Raw genomic sequence first — 18370 nt, 5'->3', positions numbered from 1 at the left:
TTGACAATAAAGTACAATCAGTAGAATATCTCACTGAGCATGGGGCAACTAAGGATTCTGCTGAGACACATCCTTTAGGCTAAGTTTACTCTGAAAAGTTCTTTTTTCATAGTTTTTGCTTTAAGCATGAAGATATCTAATATTTCACAATAAAATCTTCTAGAATTCCTAGGAAATAGAATATTCACTAACAATAAAGGTATAAAAGGCAAATTAATATATTTATGCTCCTCTTCTCAAATCTGCACAGACTGAAACTGGAAGATATAGTATTGTAGTAATATGCTTTTCCAAGAGAACCCACGCAAATGAGTCCAACAGTCAAGCTATATCTGAATGAAGGAATTCCCAGAACCTAAGGGAAGCCAGATGAGGGAGAGCACAGTCTGAGGGTACCTGATTAAAGGTGTCCCTACAACCTGAAGGAAGTCAGGTGAGGAAGTGGAGCCTGGGTGAAAATCCACAGTTTGAGGATAAATGGGCAAGGTTATGTGTGGCCTAACAGAAAGCATATGAGAGAGTCAGCAGCTTTTGTGTTTGAAAGAAACTAGGAGAATTAGTGAGTAGCTGCGAAACAAACTGATTCATGAAATTTATGGTCGAGGCAACCTGTCCGAAGCAGCCATGGACAAAGAAATGAAAAGACTAGGAGAGATCTTCTACCAACAACAGTAAATCTGACATATGGAATTATTAGCAAGAGGGGGATCAGGTGGACCACATAGACAGTCAGCTTTTTGTGGATGTTGTTTACTAGTCCACGTTAAGGACTAAAAATCAGCCCTACTCCCAGAAACTCCTCAGTGCCTCACATAACTCCTCCTCTCAAAACATTTTCGGCCCTGCCCCGCACTATCACTCCCAGCTGCTAACTGCTGCTGCTCTAGGTGATTGTACACTGGCACACTATGGGCAGAATTTCTTCCATAGTTTTATGAACTCCGGAAGTCCCACTCTCACTGTCCAATCCCTTGAAGTAGCAACAGGTAGAAGCCAGGAGTGGCACTGAGGCACAAGAAAAATAGAATGGCAGCTTGAACCAAGAGGAATCAGAAAGAAACATGCCAGCATGAAATGCAGAAAAGGATAAGGAATGATTCCATCATGAACTGAGGGTAAGAGAAAAACAGTGCTAGTTTCAATGGATGAGGAACAGGGAGGAAAACACCAGCATGCACTGAAGAAGTAGAAATAAACTACATGCCAACCATGTAAACTATATGGGTACTGTTCTGCTTTAACAAAAAGCAGATCCACTCCCATTTCCATTTCAGAAACACTCATGGCTTCCCCTTCTGTGCCAACCCCACTTCTACCTCCCTAGCATCATGAGAAGAGCAGTGTGAGCTGAGGCATGGGTAAGGAGAAGAGTGCCTCTGTGTCAATGCAGCAATTGCATAAGCAAATTTACAAACAATTTAACAATTATACTTAATAACACTTGTCCCATCACTATCCCCTTTTGCCTTGCACCATCAGCACTTTTGTCATTTAATTTCTCCTACCTATTGCCTTATCACAGACCTTACTTTTTGCTCTTTCCTCACCTTTCCTTTTCCCTACTTCTCTACTTGCTTCAAATCTGTCACCTAACTTTTTTCAGTTCTAATGAAAGGTCAGCAACCTGTAATATTAACTTTGTTTCTGCTGGTGTCACTGCTGTACTCAAGTAAGTGAAGCTGGGAGGGGAGGATTGGAGGCTGAAGATGAGGATTGCAGAGAAGGTCGGGGTTCGGGTTCATGGGTGGGGTCAGGATTGAAGGCTGAGGGTTGAGATCAGAGGCTGTAGGACAAGATTGGAGGCCAGGGGTCAGGATCGGAGGCCAGGTGTTGAGATCAGAAGCCAGGGTCAGGGTTGGAGGTCGAGGGTCAGAGTCGGGGGTCAGGATCGGAAGCAGGGGTCAGGATGGAGACCGGGGATCTAGATCAGAGGCTGGGGTCAAGACCGGAAGCCAGGGGTCAGAATTTGAGATGGGGTCAGGATCATACATGTGAATTGAGATTGTAGGTCAGGGTCGGAGACTGGAGCTTGTAATTGGCTTGGCGAGAATAGGAGGCTGGGAATCAAGAGTAGCAATGATCTTGGGCAGGTTGGGAGGGTGGTGGTTGATTAGGAGCAGTGTAAGGCTTTCTTTAAATGTGACATCGAATGGAGCACTGCTGCTCCTCCAGGCTCCACTTTCAGGTAAGTAAATTTGAAAAACTTACCTTGTTGCTAGCAGTGGTGTCTCAAGGTCTGCCTCAGGGCAAACCAATCTTGTAGTGGAGGCATTAATGGTCAATAAGTGTTGTCTATGGGAGTAAAGACTGATGCAAAATAGCCATTTAATATCTCTGCAATGTCTTGGGAGTCTGCCTGAATCTCCTCTGAGAAATCCTTTAATAGCTCGATGGAATCCTTTATCACCCTCTGATTCCTAAATTAACTGAAAAAAATTACCATTACTACTACAATTATCCACAGCCTTCTTTTCCATTGGCCTTTTGGCTGCTCTGATAGCAGCTTTCATTACTTTAAGCTCAACATGATACCTATCCCTATTCGTTTAGAGTTATTTTCTTTTTATTTGTAAGTTGTCCAGGTTGCTATGTATGATCACCTAGAATTAGGTCCTGTAGGTTGGTACATGGCTGTCTGCTGTAACCTTGGAGCAAGCAGTAGAGATTAAGAGATACCATCGCTTCATGTAAAACAAAAGAGTAAAAAATATTGCATTCTCCAACTTCCTCACATCAAAGAGAAGAAAATAACAGGGAGCTTAATGCATGAGAAAGTAACAGGGTGGCTCAGCATTAAGTGTATATTGTAACTCTATAACATTATTCTGCGGCATTACAGTATTTACAAAGAAGCAGAGAAAAAGAGGAATTGGAGACCTGAGGGTGGGTCTTAACAAATTAGAATGCTCTGCCTATTGTGAGGGTGGGGCGTCACTAACATGCCACCAACGAATTGCACACCCTGAACGAGCCCTCAGCTGCAGCTCGCTGCTGTGGATGGAGGGGGAAGTAATGGCGGAGGGGGAAGCCTAAGATGACAGCAAACCACATTATTCTTGGGAAATCTGGAGGAGCACGCCTGCGCTCACTGGCCCCACAAAAATAATTTTAGACTAACTTTCTCATGGGTTATTTTTCTCTTGACTTCCAGCTTAAACTGAGCAGAGCATCTGCAGTGCATACTACACCAAACAGGCACATGAGCCATCCAGCAGGAGGCCCAAGTTAGAATAGCAACAGAGCGCAAACATGCGATGACCAGCTCCATATTGTTCCATTTCTGCCAGGCAGAGGGAGTTAAAATCAGCCCTTCTCTGTCTCTCTTCAGCTGAGAGTTTATAATTACAGTGTTCATTTGTTGGAAAGTATGTAAATCTCCTGAATGGATATTTCACTGCGCGAGATATATCTGGAGTGATTCTTATCCAGAGTTTTCATAGAGTCAAAGAGTTATACAGCACAGAAACAGGGACTTCGGCCCATCATGTCCGTGTCGGCCATCAAGCACCTATCTATTCTCATCCAATTTTCCAGCACTTGGCCTGTAGCCTTGTATGCTATGGCATTTCAAGTGCTCATTTAAATACTTCTTAAATGTTGTGAGGGTTCCTGCCTCTACCATCTCTTCAGGCAGTGTTTTCCAGATTCCAGCCACCCTCTGGGTGAAAAAAATTTTCCTCAAATCCCCTCTAAACTTCCTGCCCCTTACCTTAAATCTATGCCCCTGGTTATTGACCCCTCCGTTAAGGGAAAAAGTTTCTTCCTATCTACCCTATCAAAGTCCCTCATAATTTTGTATACCTCAATCAGGTGCCCCCTCAGCCTTCTCTGCTCTAATTAAAACAACCCTACTTATCCTATCTCTCTTCATAGCTGAAATGCTCCAGCCCAGGCAACATCCTGGTGAATCTCCTCTGCACCCTCTCCAGTGCAATCACATCCTTCCTATAGTGTGGCGACCAGAACTGTACACAGTACTCCAGCTGTGGCCTAACTAGCATTTTATACAACTCTATCATAACCTCCCTGCTCTTATATTCTATGCCCCGTCTAATAAAGGCAAGTATCCCATATGCCTTCCTAACCACCTTATCTACCTGTGCTGCTGCCTCCAGTGATCTGTGGACAAGTACACCAAGGTCCCTTTGACCCTCAGTACTTTCAGGTCAAGAACTGCAACTTGAATCCCTCACCAATATATTTTCAAAATGAATCTCGCTGGGAACAACAATTCTATTTGTTATTAATGAAAAGCTTTCTTTCTAAATATGGTGCAATGTATTTTGGATATATCAACATTGTATGCAAACTGCAAAGAATTTCATCAGGCAATGCAGTATGTCCTGGATCATGGCCTAAAGATAACACTCAAACCATTTCAACACACATTGATGCAATGAACAGTAATCTAACAGAGCTTGCACATTTTTAATTAAAATTACAGTATTATGTGGCCAAAATTCCATTGAAGACATTTTAGGTTGGATCTGGAATGGAACAGAATGCCCACTATGTGTGTCACTGACCGAATATGGGTCAGCTTATTTGAATAGGTCAGGCGGATATCTGCATCACTAACAGCGTAACTGAAGCACCTGATCAGGTTGTAGAAAGAAAATCTGCAGCAGTCCTGACCACAATGTCATTGTGCTAGACCAAAGATATTTTAAAAATTGGTGTTTCTATTGCTGTGCAGTCAATTGCAATAGGGAAATCCTAGCCTTTTCATTTTTGAATGCTTTCATTGCCCTTACCAATGCTGGGCAATAGGAACCCAATGATATTCCTTGCAGCTAGCACTTCTAATAGTGCTGGTGCTGTAATTGCATCATAAAATATCATTCCCATATTTGTGAGTGGGCTCCCTGCAACATGAGCCAAAAATTCTGATAGACAGAAAGAAGGGCAGAGACTGGACAATATTGAATCCTGCTGAAAATCCATCTGCTCCCACCCAGATAGCACTCCAGTTAAGCTGAAAACATCACTAATTTTCAAGGTCTATTGCACTGACAGAAAGAAAGGCCTTCTGAGCAAAATAGCTTATATATTCCCTCTGTATGTTTTTGACTTCCCTTGGATTGATATGATGAGTTTGTCCCCAAGGACATCCTCACAATTATTCCAATTGTGTTGAGATGGTGGAAGACTACAATATCCAAGATCCAGGAATGGAAGAGCATCAAGACACAAGGCCTTGGTGAACCAAAACGTATGTCTTGTTCTCCCCACTCCTCTGATGACCCTGTCAGAATATAGTTGCTTGTACAACTTCTCAGATTCCATTTCTTTCTTACTTCACCTCTGAACAATACAATACTTCAGTTTGTTTCTTTGTTGAATCTTCTAGGAAGGAGTGGGGCCTAGAGATGTTCTTGCCGTCATCTCTTCTGCTGTACATGAAGGAAAAGCATAGACGAAAAATCCTTGCGCATCATCTTAAAGCAACTCAAGCCCCAGGTCCTTCAGGCAAAAAGGTAAAAAAACAAAATAAGCTAAGCAGGACACTCAAAACAAGGCAATATTTTATTTTAGCTTTACTGGATATTTGCATTCATTGCTAAAAAAAATCAATGGGCCGATTCAGGGGTCCCGTGCTACAGGAGAGGTGCGCAATAGGTGCAGAGTAAATGCTAAATTGGGAGAGCAGACTGTGCAACAATTTCTTTCTGGGTTGCAATTCAGTTTTTTGCATCTAGTGAGTAGAAGTACTTGGACCCATAAAGACTCCAGATTTGGTACAAATATATTTCAACGAAGAACCAGCACAATTTGTGCCATTTTGCTCTTTTTTTCCATGCATCTCATTTGAATTGAAACAAAGCAGGCTTTATCAGCAAAAGAGCTATTAAATTGCTCCTGTATGTTTTTATGGAGGACACGTTATTTTATTTGTTAAGTTAAGGTTGTTTTTAAAATTTCTTAAACACTTGTGAGACTGATTTGTCTATATTGTTACAAGTTGTGTCTAAAACATTAAGAACTGTTACTAAACCCCCTGAATGGTAATGTTTAATAGCATTCAAATTTCTTGGATCAACTCATTTGCATCATTGTTCAGTGCTCCAGTTGTAGACAGGATAGATTTTAACTTTTGGGCAGTCTGTGATGGGGAGGTGTGGCATAGTGGTAATGTCACTGGACCAGTGTTCCAGAGGCCTAGGCTAATGCTGTGGGAACATGGGTTTGAATACCAGCATAGTAGATGGTGAAATTTGAATTCAATTAATAAAAATTTGGAATTAAAAGCTAGTCTAATGAACACGATGAAACAACTGTTGATTGTTGTAAAAACTCATCTGGTTCACTAATGTCCTTTAGGGAAGGAAATCTGCTGTCCTCACCTGGTCTGGCCTACATGTTACTCCAGACCCACAGCAATGTCCCAGACATCACCATCCCTGGGTATGTCCTGTCCCACCGGCAGGACAGACCCACCAGAGACGGTAGCACAATGGTATACAGTAAGGAGGAAGTTGTCCTGGGAGTCCTCAACATTGACTCCAGACCCCATTAAGTCTCATGGCATCAGGTCAAACAAGGGCAAAGAAACCTCCTGCTGATTACCACCTACCGCACCACCCCACCACCCACCCCCCCCCCCACCCCTTCGGCTAATGAATCAGTGCTTCTCCATGTTGAACACCAATTGGAAGAAGCATTGAGGGAAGCGAGGGAACAAAATGTACTCTTGCTGGGGGACGTCAATGTCCACTACCAAGAGTGGCTCGGTAGCACCACAGTTGGCTCAGTCCTAAAGGACATAGCTGCTAGACAGGGTCTGTGGCATGTGGTGAGGGAACCGACAAGACGGAAAAACCTACTTGACCTAATCCTCAACAATCTACCTGTCCCAGATCCATCTGTCCATGACAGTATTGGTATGAGTAACCACCACACAGTCCTTGTGGAGAATTGTGTGACGCAAACACCATGCTAAATGGGATAGATTTCGAACAGATCAAGCAACCCACAACTGGGCATCCATGAGGTGCTGTGGGCCATCAGCAGCAGCAGAACTGCATTCAACCACAATCTGTAACCTCATGGCCCAGCATATCCCCCTTTCTACCATTACCATCAAGCCGGGGAAACCAACCGTGGTTCAATGAAGTGTGCAGGAAGGCATGCCGGGGGCAGCACCAGGTATACCTAAAATTGAGGTGTCAGTTTGGTAAAGCTACAACACAGGACTACTTGCATGCCAAACAGTGGAAGCAGCATGTGATAGACAGGGCTAAGCAGTCCCACAACCAACGGATCAGGTCTAAGCTCTTGGACCTGCCACATCCAGTCGTGAATGGTGGTTGACAACTCAACAACTGACAGGAGGAGGAAGTTCCAGAAATATCCCCATCCTGAATGGTGGGGGAGCCCAGAACCTCAGCGCAAAAGACATGGCTGAAGCATTTGCATCCACCTTCAGCCAGAAGTGCCGAGTGGATGATCCATCTCGGCCTTCTCCTGAGTTCCCCAGCATCACAGATGCCAGTCTTCAGCCAATCCGATTCACTCCATGCGATATCAAGAAACAGCTGACGGCACTGGATACTGTAAAGGCTGTGGGCCCTGACAACATTCCAACAATAGTACTGAAGACTAGTACTCCAGACCTAGGCATGCCCCAAACCTAGCTTTTCCAGTGCAGCTACAACACTGGCATCTACCTGGCAATGTGGGAAATTGCCCAGATATGTCCAGTCCGCAAAAAGCAGGACAAATCTAACATGGACAATTACCGCCCCATCAGTCTACTCTCAATCATCAGTAAAGTGATGAGAAGGGACATCGACAGCGTTATCAAGCGGCACTTACTCAGCAAAAACCTGCTCACTGATGCTCAGCTTGGGTTCCGCCATGGTCACTCAGCTCCTAACCTATTTACAGCCTTGGTCCAAACATGGACAGAAGAGTTGAACTCCAGAGATGAGGTGAGAGTGACTGCCCTCGGCATCAAGGCAGCATTTGACTGATTATGGCATCAAGGAGCCCGAACAAAACTGGAGTCAATTGGTATCGGGGTGGGAAACCCTCCATTGGTTAGTCATACTTAGCACAATGCAAGATGGGTTGTGGTTGTTGGAGGTCAATCATCTCAGTCCCAGGATATCACTGCAGGAGTTCCTCAGGGTAGTATCCTGGTCCCAACCATCTTCAGCTGCTTCATCACTTAATTCCCCTTCATCATAAGGTCAGAAGTGGGATGTTCGCTGATGATTGCACAATGTTCAGCATCATTCGTGACTCCTCAGATACTCAAACAGCCCACATTCAGATGCAGCAAGACTTGGACAACATCCAGGCTTGGGCTGATAAGTGGCAAGTAACATTCGCGCAACACAAGTGGCAAGCAATGACCATCTCAAACAAGAGAGAAACTAACCATCTCCCCTTGATGTTCAATGGCATTACCATCGCTGAATCCTCCACTATCAACCTCCTCGGGGTTACCATTGACCAGAAACTGAACTGATCCAGCCACATAAATACTGTAGCTACAAGAGCAGGTCAGAGGCTGGGAATTCTGCATCGAGTAACTCACCTGCTGTCTCCCCAATGCCTGTCCACCATATACAAGGCACAAGTCAGAAGTGTGATGGAATACTCTCCACTTGCCTGGATGGGTGCAGCTCCAACAAAACTCAAGAAGCTCAACACCATCCAGGAAAAAGCAGCCTGCTTGATTGGCATCCCATCCACAACCTTTGACATTCACTCCATTCACCACCGACACACAGTGGCAGCAGTGTATACCATCACCAAGGCTCCTTCGACAACATCTTCCAAACCTGTAACCTCGACCGCCTAGAAGGACAAGAGCAGCAGATGCATGCGAACACCACCACCTGCAAGTCCCCTCCAAGCCACACGCCATCCTGACTTGGAACTATATCGCCGTTCCTTCACTGTCGCTGGGTCAAAATCCTGGAACTCCCTTCTGAACAGCACTGTGGGTGTGCCTACCCCACGAGGACTGCAGTGGTTCAAGAAGGCGACTCACCACCACCTTCTCAAGGACAATTAGGAATGGGCAATAAATGCTGGCCTAGCCAGTGACACCCACATCCCATGAACAAATCATAAAAAATAAATAAATCGCAGCACAGAGGCCTGGGATATTTTGAGGTCCAGTCCTCATTTAAATAAAGCCAGCGAGCTGCAGGTACCAAACTGGTTCAATATTGAGCAGCTCAAAGGCAGCTCGGCTGGCAGTAAGCTGAGTCCTTGTAGGAGGGGTTGCAATTGGTAAGCTTGGGTGCTATCAACCAAATTATTTTTATGGGGGCTGGAGAAGCAGTCCTGCTCCTGGCCCTAATAAGATAATTTATAACTTTTTTGTGCCTTCTTCAGCTGTACGCTGATTATTGGGCCCTCTTCCAGTCCAAGTTGGGTTTTTTTTTTAAACATGCTATCTTGCCATGCCAGCAAAGCAGTACTTGAATATGTACATGCTGCTTCGGAACATAGGAGCAACGGTAGGCCAATCAGCCTCTTGAGCCTGTTCCATCATTCAATTAGATATGGCTGATCTGTACCTCAGCTCAATCTACCTGTCTTTCCACATCCCTTGTCATCCATACCCAACAAAATTCTATCGCTCCCAGTCTTGAAAATTTCAATTGAGCCAGTGAGTTCCAGATTTCTACCATTCTTTGGGTGAAAATGTGCTTTATGATTTCACTCCTAATTGATCGAGCTCTTATTTTCAGAATATGTACTTTTGTTTTGGATTCCCCCAATAGAGGAGTTTCTCTGTACGTGACGAGTAGTCCCTTTGTACCCTTGTCAGCCGCACATTCATGACTGCATGGGTGTGGACAAGGATCACTGGTCTCCTACTGCTATGTAACTCTTACTTCTGCTTCCAAGGAGCTGGTAATACACACCAGCGAGCACACCCTGGGACCTCACCTCAGCTGGCGTGCTAGACTAAGTGAGAGGGAACAGCAACTTCACAAGATACTGTACAAGGGACATCATCCTTTTCAATGTGCACAAAGCCTGGACCAGTGGCTGAGGCAGAAAAACTCACTGCTCAGAGTGAATGGCTCAGAAGGTGCAACAGTAAAATGTGTGACACATCTAGGGCAGAGTCATGGTGCTTAAGGAACAAATAACCATTCACCTTGGAAGAGACAGCATACTCACCAAGTATTCACCCATAGTTAGTCATGAAATCTAGTATAGACAATAGTAGTGTTGTAGGCAGATCTGGGCCCCCTGCGGAGATGTCTACTGTAAATAGGAACAGGGAAGAAGAGGACTTGCTAGAAAGTAGGAATAGTTGGGTGAATGATAGGACAGTCCAAACTCAGAAGAAAGGCTACCATCTGATGATGCTACTTTCAAATCCTGACAAGAACTCTTTAAATCGGAGCTTGGAATGTGAGGACACACTACCAGAGTGGTAAACAACTGCATGAAAGAAATAGTAAAACTCAACATCAACACTTTAGGATTGGCAGAAGTTAGATGGACAGAATCTGGGAAAATAGACAAAGGAAAGCAGTTGATGATCTTCTCAGGTTGCAGTGAACATAAGAATGGAGTTGGAATAAATATGACAAAGAAGGTAGCAAGCACCATGAAGGGATATCAGAGAGAGTGATTATGGCAAAATTTAAAAGGAAACCAATGAACATCATGTGTTTACAACTGTATGGGACCCACGCAGGATCACAGTGATGAAGAAGTGGAAGTATTCTATTAGGAGGTGCAAGAAGCATTGAAGCATGTGAAGAGTGGAGACATCATGGGTGAGGGGTGATTTGAACGCAAGAGTTCGCAGAGAGAGGTGTGGAAATGCGATGGGAGCTTATGGAATAGGAACGAAGAACAGCAGAGGTGAATGCCTGATACAGTTCTGTGAGGAAAACAACTTGACTACACTCTTTAAACAACACCTAAGAAGACTGTACACCTCAGAGTTCAGGAGATGTTCACAGCAATCAAATAGATTTTTTGATGATCAATGAAAGATACAAGAACAGCATCAAAAGTGCCTTCACTTACCCAGGTGTAGACATCAATTCAGAACACTGCCTGCTTGTAATGAAGATGAAGATCAGGCTGAAAATCCCAAAAAGAAATTCAATGAAAGATCAAGCCAACCTAGACAGACTGAGAGAGGAAGAAGTGATGAAAAAGTACGCTGTGGAGGTTATTAATAAGTATGAAGCTTTACTTCAGGAAGGAACAGATGAAGATCTTAGTGAGGAGGAAATGACAGAAAGGCACTGGGAAAGGTTGAAACAGAACATGAAACATGAAGTAGCTGAGATAGTCCCTAAGAAAGAGAGGAGGAAACATCAAGAGTGGATGATTGGTGAAATACTAGATATGATGGAGAAAAGGATACAGAATAAGAACAATAAAGAAGAATATGATGAAATAGAAAAACAGATAAAAAAGCATGTAGAGCAACCAAGGAAAAGTGGAATGAAGACCATTGCAACGAAATAGAAGAACTAGAGAAAAGGCACAATATGAGAGCATTGCATGAGAAAGTTAAAGCACTGACAGATAAGAAAAGAATAACAACAAATGGTGACTGTATAAGGAGCAAGGAAGGTGAACTTCTCTTCAAAAAAGACAGGGTAGAGAAACGATGGGTGGAGAACATCAGAGAGCTGTATGACAATGAAGACAGAAGTGAATTGCTACCATGAGAGGGAAGAGAAGGACCAGAGATAATAGAGGCAACAATCAGTGCAGCGATCAAAGGAATGAAAGTGAGAAAGCACCTGAAATCAACAGAATGCCTGAAAGCCCTGAATGGTATTAGCTTCGGGAAACTGACAGACCTCTGCAAAAAAAATTTACAGAACAGGATCGTATGCAGTCAATGTTCATTAAGCTCCCAAAGAAACCAAAAGCCCTAGAGTGTTCAGAGCACAGCAAAATAAGCCTCATGAGCCATGTGATAAAAATGATTTTAATAATCATTTTGGAAAGAAATGACCAGTCTATAGAAGCAGAGATAGATGATAGTCAGTCAGGATTCTGATCAAAGAAAGGAATAAGAGAGGGCATCTTTGATTTGAGAGTAGTCATTGAAAGATATTTGGAAGTGCAAAAACCTATGTATGTATGCTTTATAGACTATGAGAAGGCATTTGATAGAGTATACCATCAGAAAATAACAGAATGCTTACACAAACTAGAGATTGACAGAAATGATAAAAGGATAATTCAGAATCTATATTGGAACCAATCAGCTGCGATGAGTCTTGATAACAGCTTGTCAGACAGTTTCCCAATCAAAAGAGGAGTGTGTTATGTCCCCAAAACTGTTCAACCTGTACACTGAAGCTATCTTCAGAGACATAGAACATCTACCAGGTTGCAACATTGGTGGGTTGAGCATTAACTAACAACTTGAGATACACAGATGACACTGTACTGATTGCAGAGTTAGAAGAGGCGCTAGAGGAAATTGTAAACAAAGTGAATGCGAGGAGTGTGGAATTTGGATTATGAATGAATATGAAGAAAACCAAGACAATTGCGATAAACAGAGACCTAACTCCAAAAGTGAAAATTGAAGTAAATAGACAAATCTTGGAACAAGTGAAAAGGTTCAATTACCTTGGGCAGATTATCACAGACGATGGGAGATGTGATTGTGAGATCCGAAGGAGAACTAAGATAGCCAAGACCAGCTTTGTCAGAATGAAGGACTTGTTAACATCAAAGAAACTGAACCTAATTCTTAAAAAGAATGCTGAGGTGCTACATTTTGTCATCTATGTTACATGCCTCAGAGACATGGACAATAAACAAAGAGACTGTTGATAAACTGAATGCATTCAAGATGTGGACATATAGGAGGATGTTCCACATATCCCACACAGACAGAAAGACTAATGAGGAAGTGCTGGAAATGACTGGAGAGAAGAGGAAATTAGTGGATAACATCAAAGAGAGAAAGATACAATATTTCAGACACATCATTAGAGCAGAAGATATACAGAGACAATTATTGGAAGGACAGGTTGACAGAAAATGTAGGAGAGGAAAGCAGAAAAGAAAATGGATGTTGGATATATTGGACTGGATGCAGTTGACCTATGCAGAATGTGTAAGGGCAGCACAGAACAGACAGAGATGGAGCTCCATGGCAGTCAACCTTCTGGGGAGAAGATGACACCAATGAACAAACGAACTCTATCAAATCCCTTCAATATTTTGATTAGATAAATCTTCTAGACTTATGAGAATACAATACATGTCCTAATTTAACGCTTTAAGTCCTTGTATAAGTCTGGCGAATCTGTGCTGCTGTGCTGTACCCCATGCAAGGGCACTTTATCTTTCCCAATATTCGGTGGCCAAAATTGAACACAGTACTCCAGATAGGGCCAACTTCAAGTTAAATATTATAAATTGATGGAACCCATACACCTTGACAAATATATATGCTTTGTATCATGCAGCTAGGCAGTCTTACAATGATTATATATATGAAGGTCTTTGAAGGTTATTAGTGTACCAAGGGTTTCAGCTTGAATATGCCCCCATTGCAATATGGGATATTTGTCTGTGTGGGCTTGGCATGGGCCAGCAGTAAATTTGCAACAAGTTGACAGGCAATACTTTATGGCTTACATACTTAGGCCATCTGGCTGATAAATAGTACCATTGGATTATCTTCTCCCTCAGCTGTTTCCAGGTAATGTTGGTAGGTAGGTAATGTACACAGCATTACCTACCACCTCCTGTTAGATAAACTGCATTGCTTTCCTCCAGAAATGGTGCAGAAATGGCTTGAAAACGGTCCATTGAATCTTCCTATTATGTGCTGTAAGTGAATTTCTGGACACAGCTCATTTGCTAGCAACTTTATATATCTTGTATCAGCCTTGGTTTAGTCGTAGTGCACTGTTACCTCTGACTCAGAAGGTTATGGGTTCAAGCACCAAACTGGAGACTTGAACACATAATCTAGGCTGATACCTCAGTGCCGTATTAAGGGAATGCTTTTCTTAGGAGGTGCTGTTTTTTGGATGAGGCATTAAACTGAGGCCCTGCCTACTGCCATCCCAAGTGTGTGTAAAAGATCCCATAGCACTATTGGAAGAAGAGCAGGAGAGTTACCCTGGTTTCCTGGCCAATATTTACCCTTCAACCAACATCACCAAAAATATAATCTGGTCATTTATCTCATTACTAATTGTGTAATGTGTGACCTTGCTGTGAGCATATTGGCCGCCATGTTTGCCTACTTCAGTACCTCAAAAGTAATTCATTGGCCGTAAAGTGCTTTGAAACATCCTGATGTCGTAAAAGTTGTTATTTATTTTTATTTTATTTATAGATACAGCACTGAAACAGGCCCTTTGGCCCACCGAAGTCTGTGCCGACCAACAACCACCCATTTATACTAACCTTACAGTAATCCCATATTCCCTATCACCTGCCTACACTAGGGGCAATTTACAACGGCCAATTTACCTATCACCTGCAAGTCTTTGGATGTAGGAGGAAACCGGAGCACCCGGCAAAAACCCACGCAGACACAGGGAGAACTTGCAAACTCCGCACAGGCAGTACCCAGAATCGAACCCGAGTCCCTGGAGCTGTGAGGCTGCGGTGCTAACCACTGCGCCACTGTGCCGCCCATATATAAGTGCAAGTTCTTTCTAAAATGGTCGTAAAGATGACTCAGCATCTAGCAGGCATAAAACATCAAGATATAGCATTCAGGAAGAAATGACACATCCCTATCTTTAATATACCAACAAACTCCAACAAACAGTTGGAATGTGTCTTTGAAAAGCAGGTGTGGAAAGAGATGCAGTGGTTTTTGTTGAGGTTCATCCCAAGCAGCTCTGTAACACAGGAGTCTGTGCTCTACGGGCTGTTCCCAGGGACACACACCAAGATAAACATCAACTGCTGTTGGAGGACCATCAATTCGGTGAAAGACGCTCTTTGGTCTGCCCGAAACTTGTTGCTCTTCCAGCGCAAAGAGTTGTCCACGACTGAGTGTTGCAGACTGGCACTTTCCAAGGTCCAGGACTACGTGCTGAGGGACGCACTAAAGCTTGGGGCAGCCGCTGCAAAGGCTCAATGGGGAAAGACCACTGTATAAGGTCCTGCCACAAAAGTGAGCTGAGTGGCTGGACCCATGGGAAACCTCTCGGGCTGTATACACCAAATATGGGTTTTCTGTAAAATGTACGTGGCATGTAAAATGGAATGGAAGGGCTGTGAGGCAACTCACTCCTATATTGAAAAAAACTGATTTCCTTTGCACTTTTTGGAATGTCAATTTGGTGCTGTTTTGAACTGTTTTGTAATGTATTTTTTTTTACAGATTTTTATGAATAAGTATATTTTTGGAAAAAAAACTCTATTTGTTTCAGGTGGGAGCTTCCTGCCCCTGTTTTTGTTTTCTGGAAATTCACTGGACAAAATGGGCAGAGATTTAGGGCAACAGATTTTCAAATTGGGCACATCCAATCAGAAAAGTTATAATTAGAACCCAAGCCATGAACCATCCACTTTAACACCCATCTACTATCCTGTGTTTGTTTTGCACTTGTCAAAAGGGGCTGCTATACAAACCCCTGGTATGAAGTAAGTTTTAAAATGCTTTGTGTTTAATTTACATGAATTTGCAGAATGATTGACATAAAGTTTAGAGCTTTTATTTGTTGATACAAATTCTGATTCAATCCCAAATTACTCTGCAAATAGCTTATTTGCTTTGCATAAATTTCTTTGGACTTCATTCATTTTCTCATGTAGGTGATAATTTGCTGAAAGCCTTAGTGACGCATTATATGTTTCATACAGATCTCTGCAATACAAGCCAAACTGCAGTACCTGCGGATCCTGAACGAGCTCCCCTTGTATCCAGGAGGACTTTTTAACTCTGTTGTGCTGGTAATGTTATCAAAAAGCATCTATTGATCTGTTGACTCCCAACAACAAGTAACACAAAGTAGAAGCATATTCCAATCCAGCTCTCCAGATAGCTCATCTAGCTGAACCAGTTTTGTCATAGCTTAGCCTTACAGACCAAGAGCATCCCCTGGTTTGATCAAATTTTATGCTGAGTTAGCAGTTCTCAGTTGGAGCTATTGTAAAGGTGTTATAAATGGTTTCAGTGCTACGAGGTTAAGTAGATCAGAATCTTGCTTCTGATGATAGCCCAGAGGCCTCTGCTGGATGTAAGCATCTATGGACATTTGGTGAAAATAGGAGCAGGTTCATTGGTGATGTCGCCATTGTAAAATATCCTGTCAACACTCTCTACCTAGGCCTACACATGAATAATGATGGAATTATACCTGGTAACTGCAGGCCAGTCAGCTAACGTCAGTGACGGGGAAACTTTTAGAGACCATGAAACATTTTGGAAAAACATGGGTTACTTAATGACAGCCAAACACGGATTTGTTAAAGGCAAGTCATATCTGACAAGTTTAATTGAGTTCTTAGATGAGATAATGGAGAGGGTTCATGATGTAACTGATGTGTACATGGACTTTCAAAAGGCGTTTGATAAAGTGTCACGTTTTCGACTTGATAGAAAAATTGAAGCCTCTGGGATTAAACGAGCACTGACAGCATGGAAACAAAATTGGTTAAGAGATAAAAAGCAGAGAGTAGTGGTGAACAGTTGCTTTTCAAATGAGGGAAATATATAGTAGTGTCCTCTGGAATCTGTATTAACACTACTGCTATTAATGACCTTGACTTGAGTATAGGAAGTGCAGATGACACAAATCTTGGAAATGTAGTGTTCTGTGAGGAGAATAATAGCAGACTTCAGGAGGACATAAACAGACTGGTGAAATGGGCAGATACATGGCAGATGAAATTTCATGCAGAGAAATGTGAAGAATGAAAAAAGAATTATAAATTAACTGGTACAATTTTAACAGGGGTGCAGGAACAGACATAAATCTTTGAAGGAGGCAGGACAAGTTGATCAAAGCTGTGAAAAAGTATAATGGGATCCTTGGCTTTAGAAATAGAGGCAGAATAAAAAAGCAAGTAAGTTACGCTAAACCTTTATAAATCACTGGCTCAGCTTGGAATATTGTGTCCACTTGAGGGCACCACACTTTAGGAAGGAGGTCAAGGCTTTGAGAGGGCGCATAGGAGATTTAACAGAATTATACCGAGGATGAGGGATTTCAGTTATGAGGAGAAAATAGAGAAGCTGGGTTTGTTCTCCCTGGAGCAGAGAAGATTAAGGGGAGATTTAATAGAGGAGTTCAAAATTATGAGGGGTTTTGAGAAACTGTTTCCACTGGTGGGTGGGCCAATAACCAGAGGACACAGATGTAAGATAATTGGCTTAAGACCTAGAAGGAAGATGAGAATTTTTTTTACACACTGAGTTGTTATTATCTGGAATGCATTACCTGAAAAGGTGGTGGAACGAAATTCAATATTAACTTTCAAAAGAGAGTTGGATACATATTTGGAAAGGAAAATGTTGCAGAGCTATGGGAAAAGAGTGGGGGAGTAGGAGGACTTCTGTTTCAAAGAACTGGCACAAGCAGGATGGACCAAATTGCTTCCAGCTGTGCTATCAGATGCTGTGATTCCTTAACTGAAGTCCCTACTCATGAAATGAAACAGATACTTTATTAGAAGCATTTGCAAGGTACCTCAGACTGTACGAACTCAGCAGGGGCATTGCCAAGTTAAGTTGGTGAATTCCACTCTTGGATGTGGGGTAGGCAATTTGACTAAAAGCTGACACTGGAGTCAAATTGATAGGGAGAGGGAGCAGCATGACTTTGGTGTCAAGGGTAGACAGTGTTACACGAAAGAGAAAAATTCCATGATAAATTACGTTCTGATGCTCCTTACAGTAGTCACAGGAGTTTTCTGATTCCAGGTCATTCTGATGCTTTCCTTCATGTACTTCTGGCTCCAATGGAACCTCCTCAGCAGCAATGTCAACATTCAACCATTTTTGAATGGTGAAGTTGTGAAGGGAACAGCAGGCTACAACTAGTTTTGATACACAAACCTGGAGCATACCGCAGAACCCTTACCAACATGACTCAGCAGCAGAAGTGTTGCCTTAAAACCTTGACGGTCTTGTCGATGACCAATCTAGCAGATGCATGTTCCTGCTGTTTGGGCCACTCTTAGCAGGGTCATTATCCATAGGAACAGGCAATATGCCCAGAAACTATTTGTTGACCTGATTTTCTTCCCTGAAAAGGTCAGAGAGGGCCGCGTTTTGATGGATGGATGTTTCATAACAACCTCCAGCATATCTGGGTGTTAATGTGTCACATCCTTTGGATGTTGTCACACACAATCCTGTTGATGTAGTTTAGGGGTCTCCATGGGAGCACACAAAACAATGTGGGTTCCATCTAAAGACCTTAGGAGT

At 42.8% G+C, this 18370-nt stretch overlaps 1 protein-coding gene across 1 annotated transcript in view; it reads left to right on the top strand.

The window, feature by feature from the left end:
- frmpd3 (FERM and PDZ domain containing 3) overlaps positions 1–18370 on the top strand; it is a 196397-nt gene that overhangs the window by 129864 nt on the left and 48163 nt on the right. Inside the window, exons 11-12 of the mRNA XM_068046996.1 lie at positions 5351–5477; positions 15802–15891. Of these exons, the coding sequence (XP_067903097.1) occupies positions 5351–5477; positions 15802–15891 (217 nt within the window). The remainder of the gene's footprint in view (positions 1–5350; positions 5478–15801; positions 15892–18370) is intronic.

The sequence above is a fragment of the Heterodontus francisci genome, chromosome 15 (genome assembly GCF_036365525.1).
Source record: "Heterodontus francisci isolate sHetFra1 chromosome 15, sHetFra1.hap1, whole genome shotgun sequence".
Lineage (NCBI taxonomy): Eukaryota > Metazoa > Chordata > Chondrichthyes > Heterodontiformes > Heterodontidae > Heterodontus > Heterodontus francisci.
The sequence above is the reverse complement of the archived record's forward strand: the minus strand, read 5'-3'. Positions and strand labels throughout refer to the sequence as shown.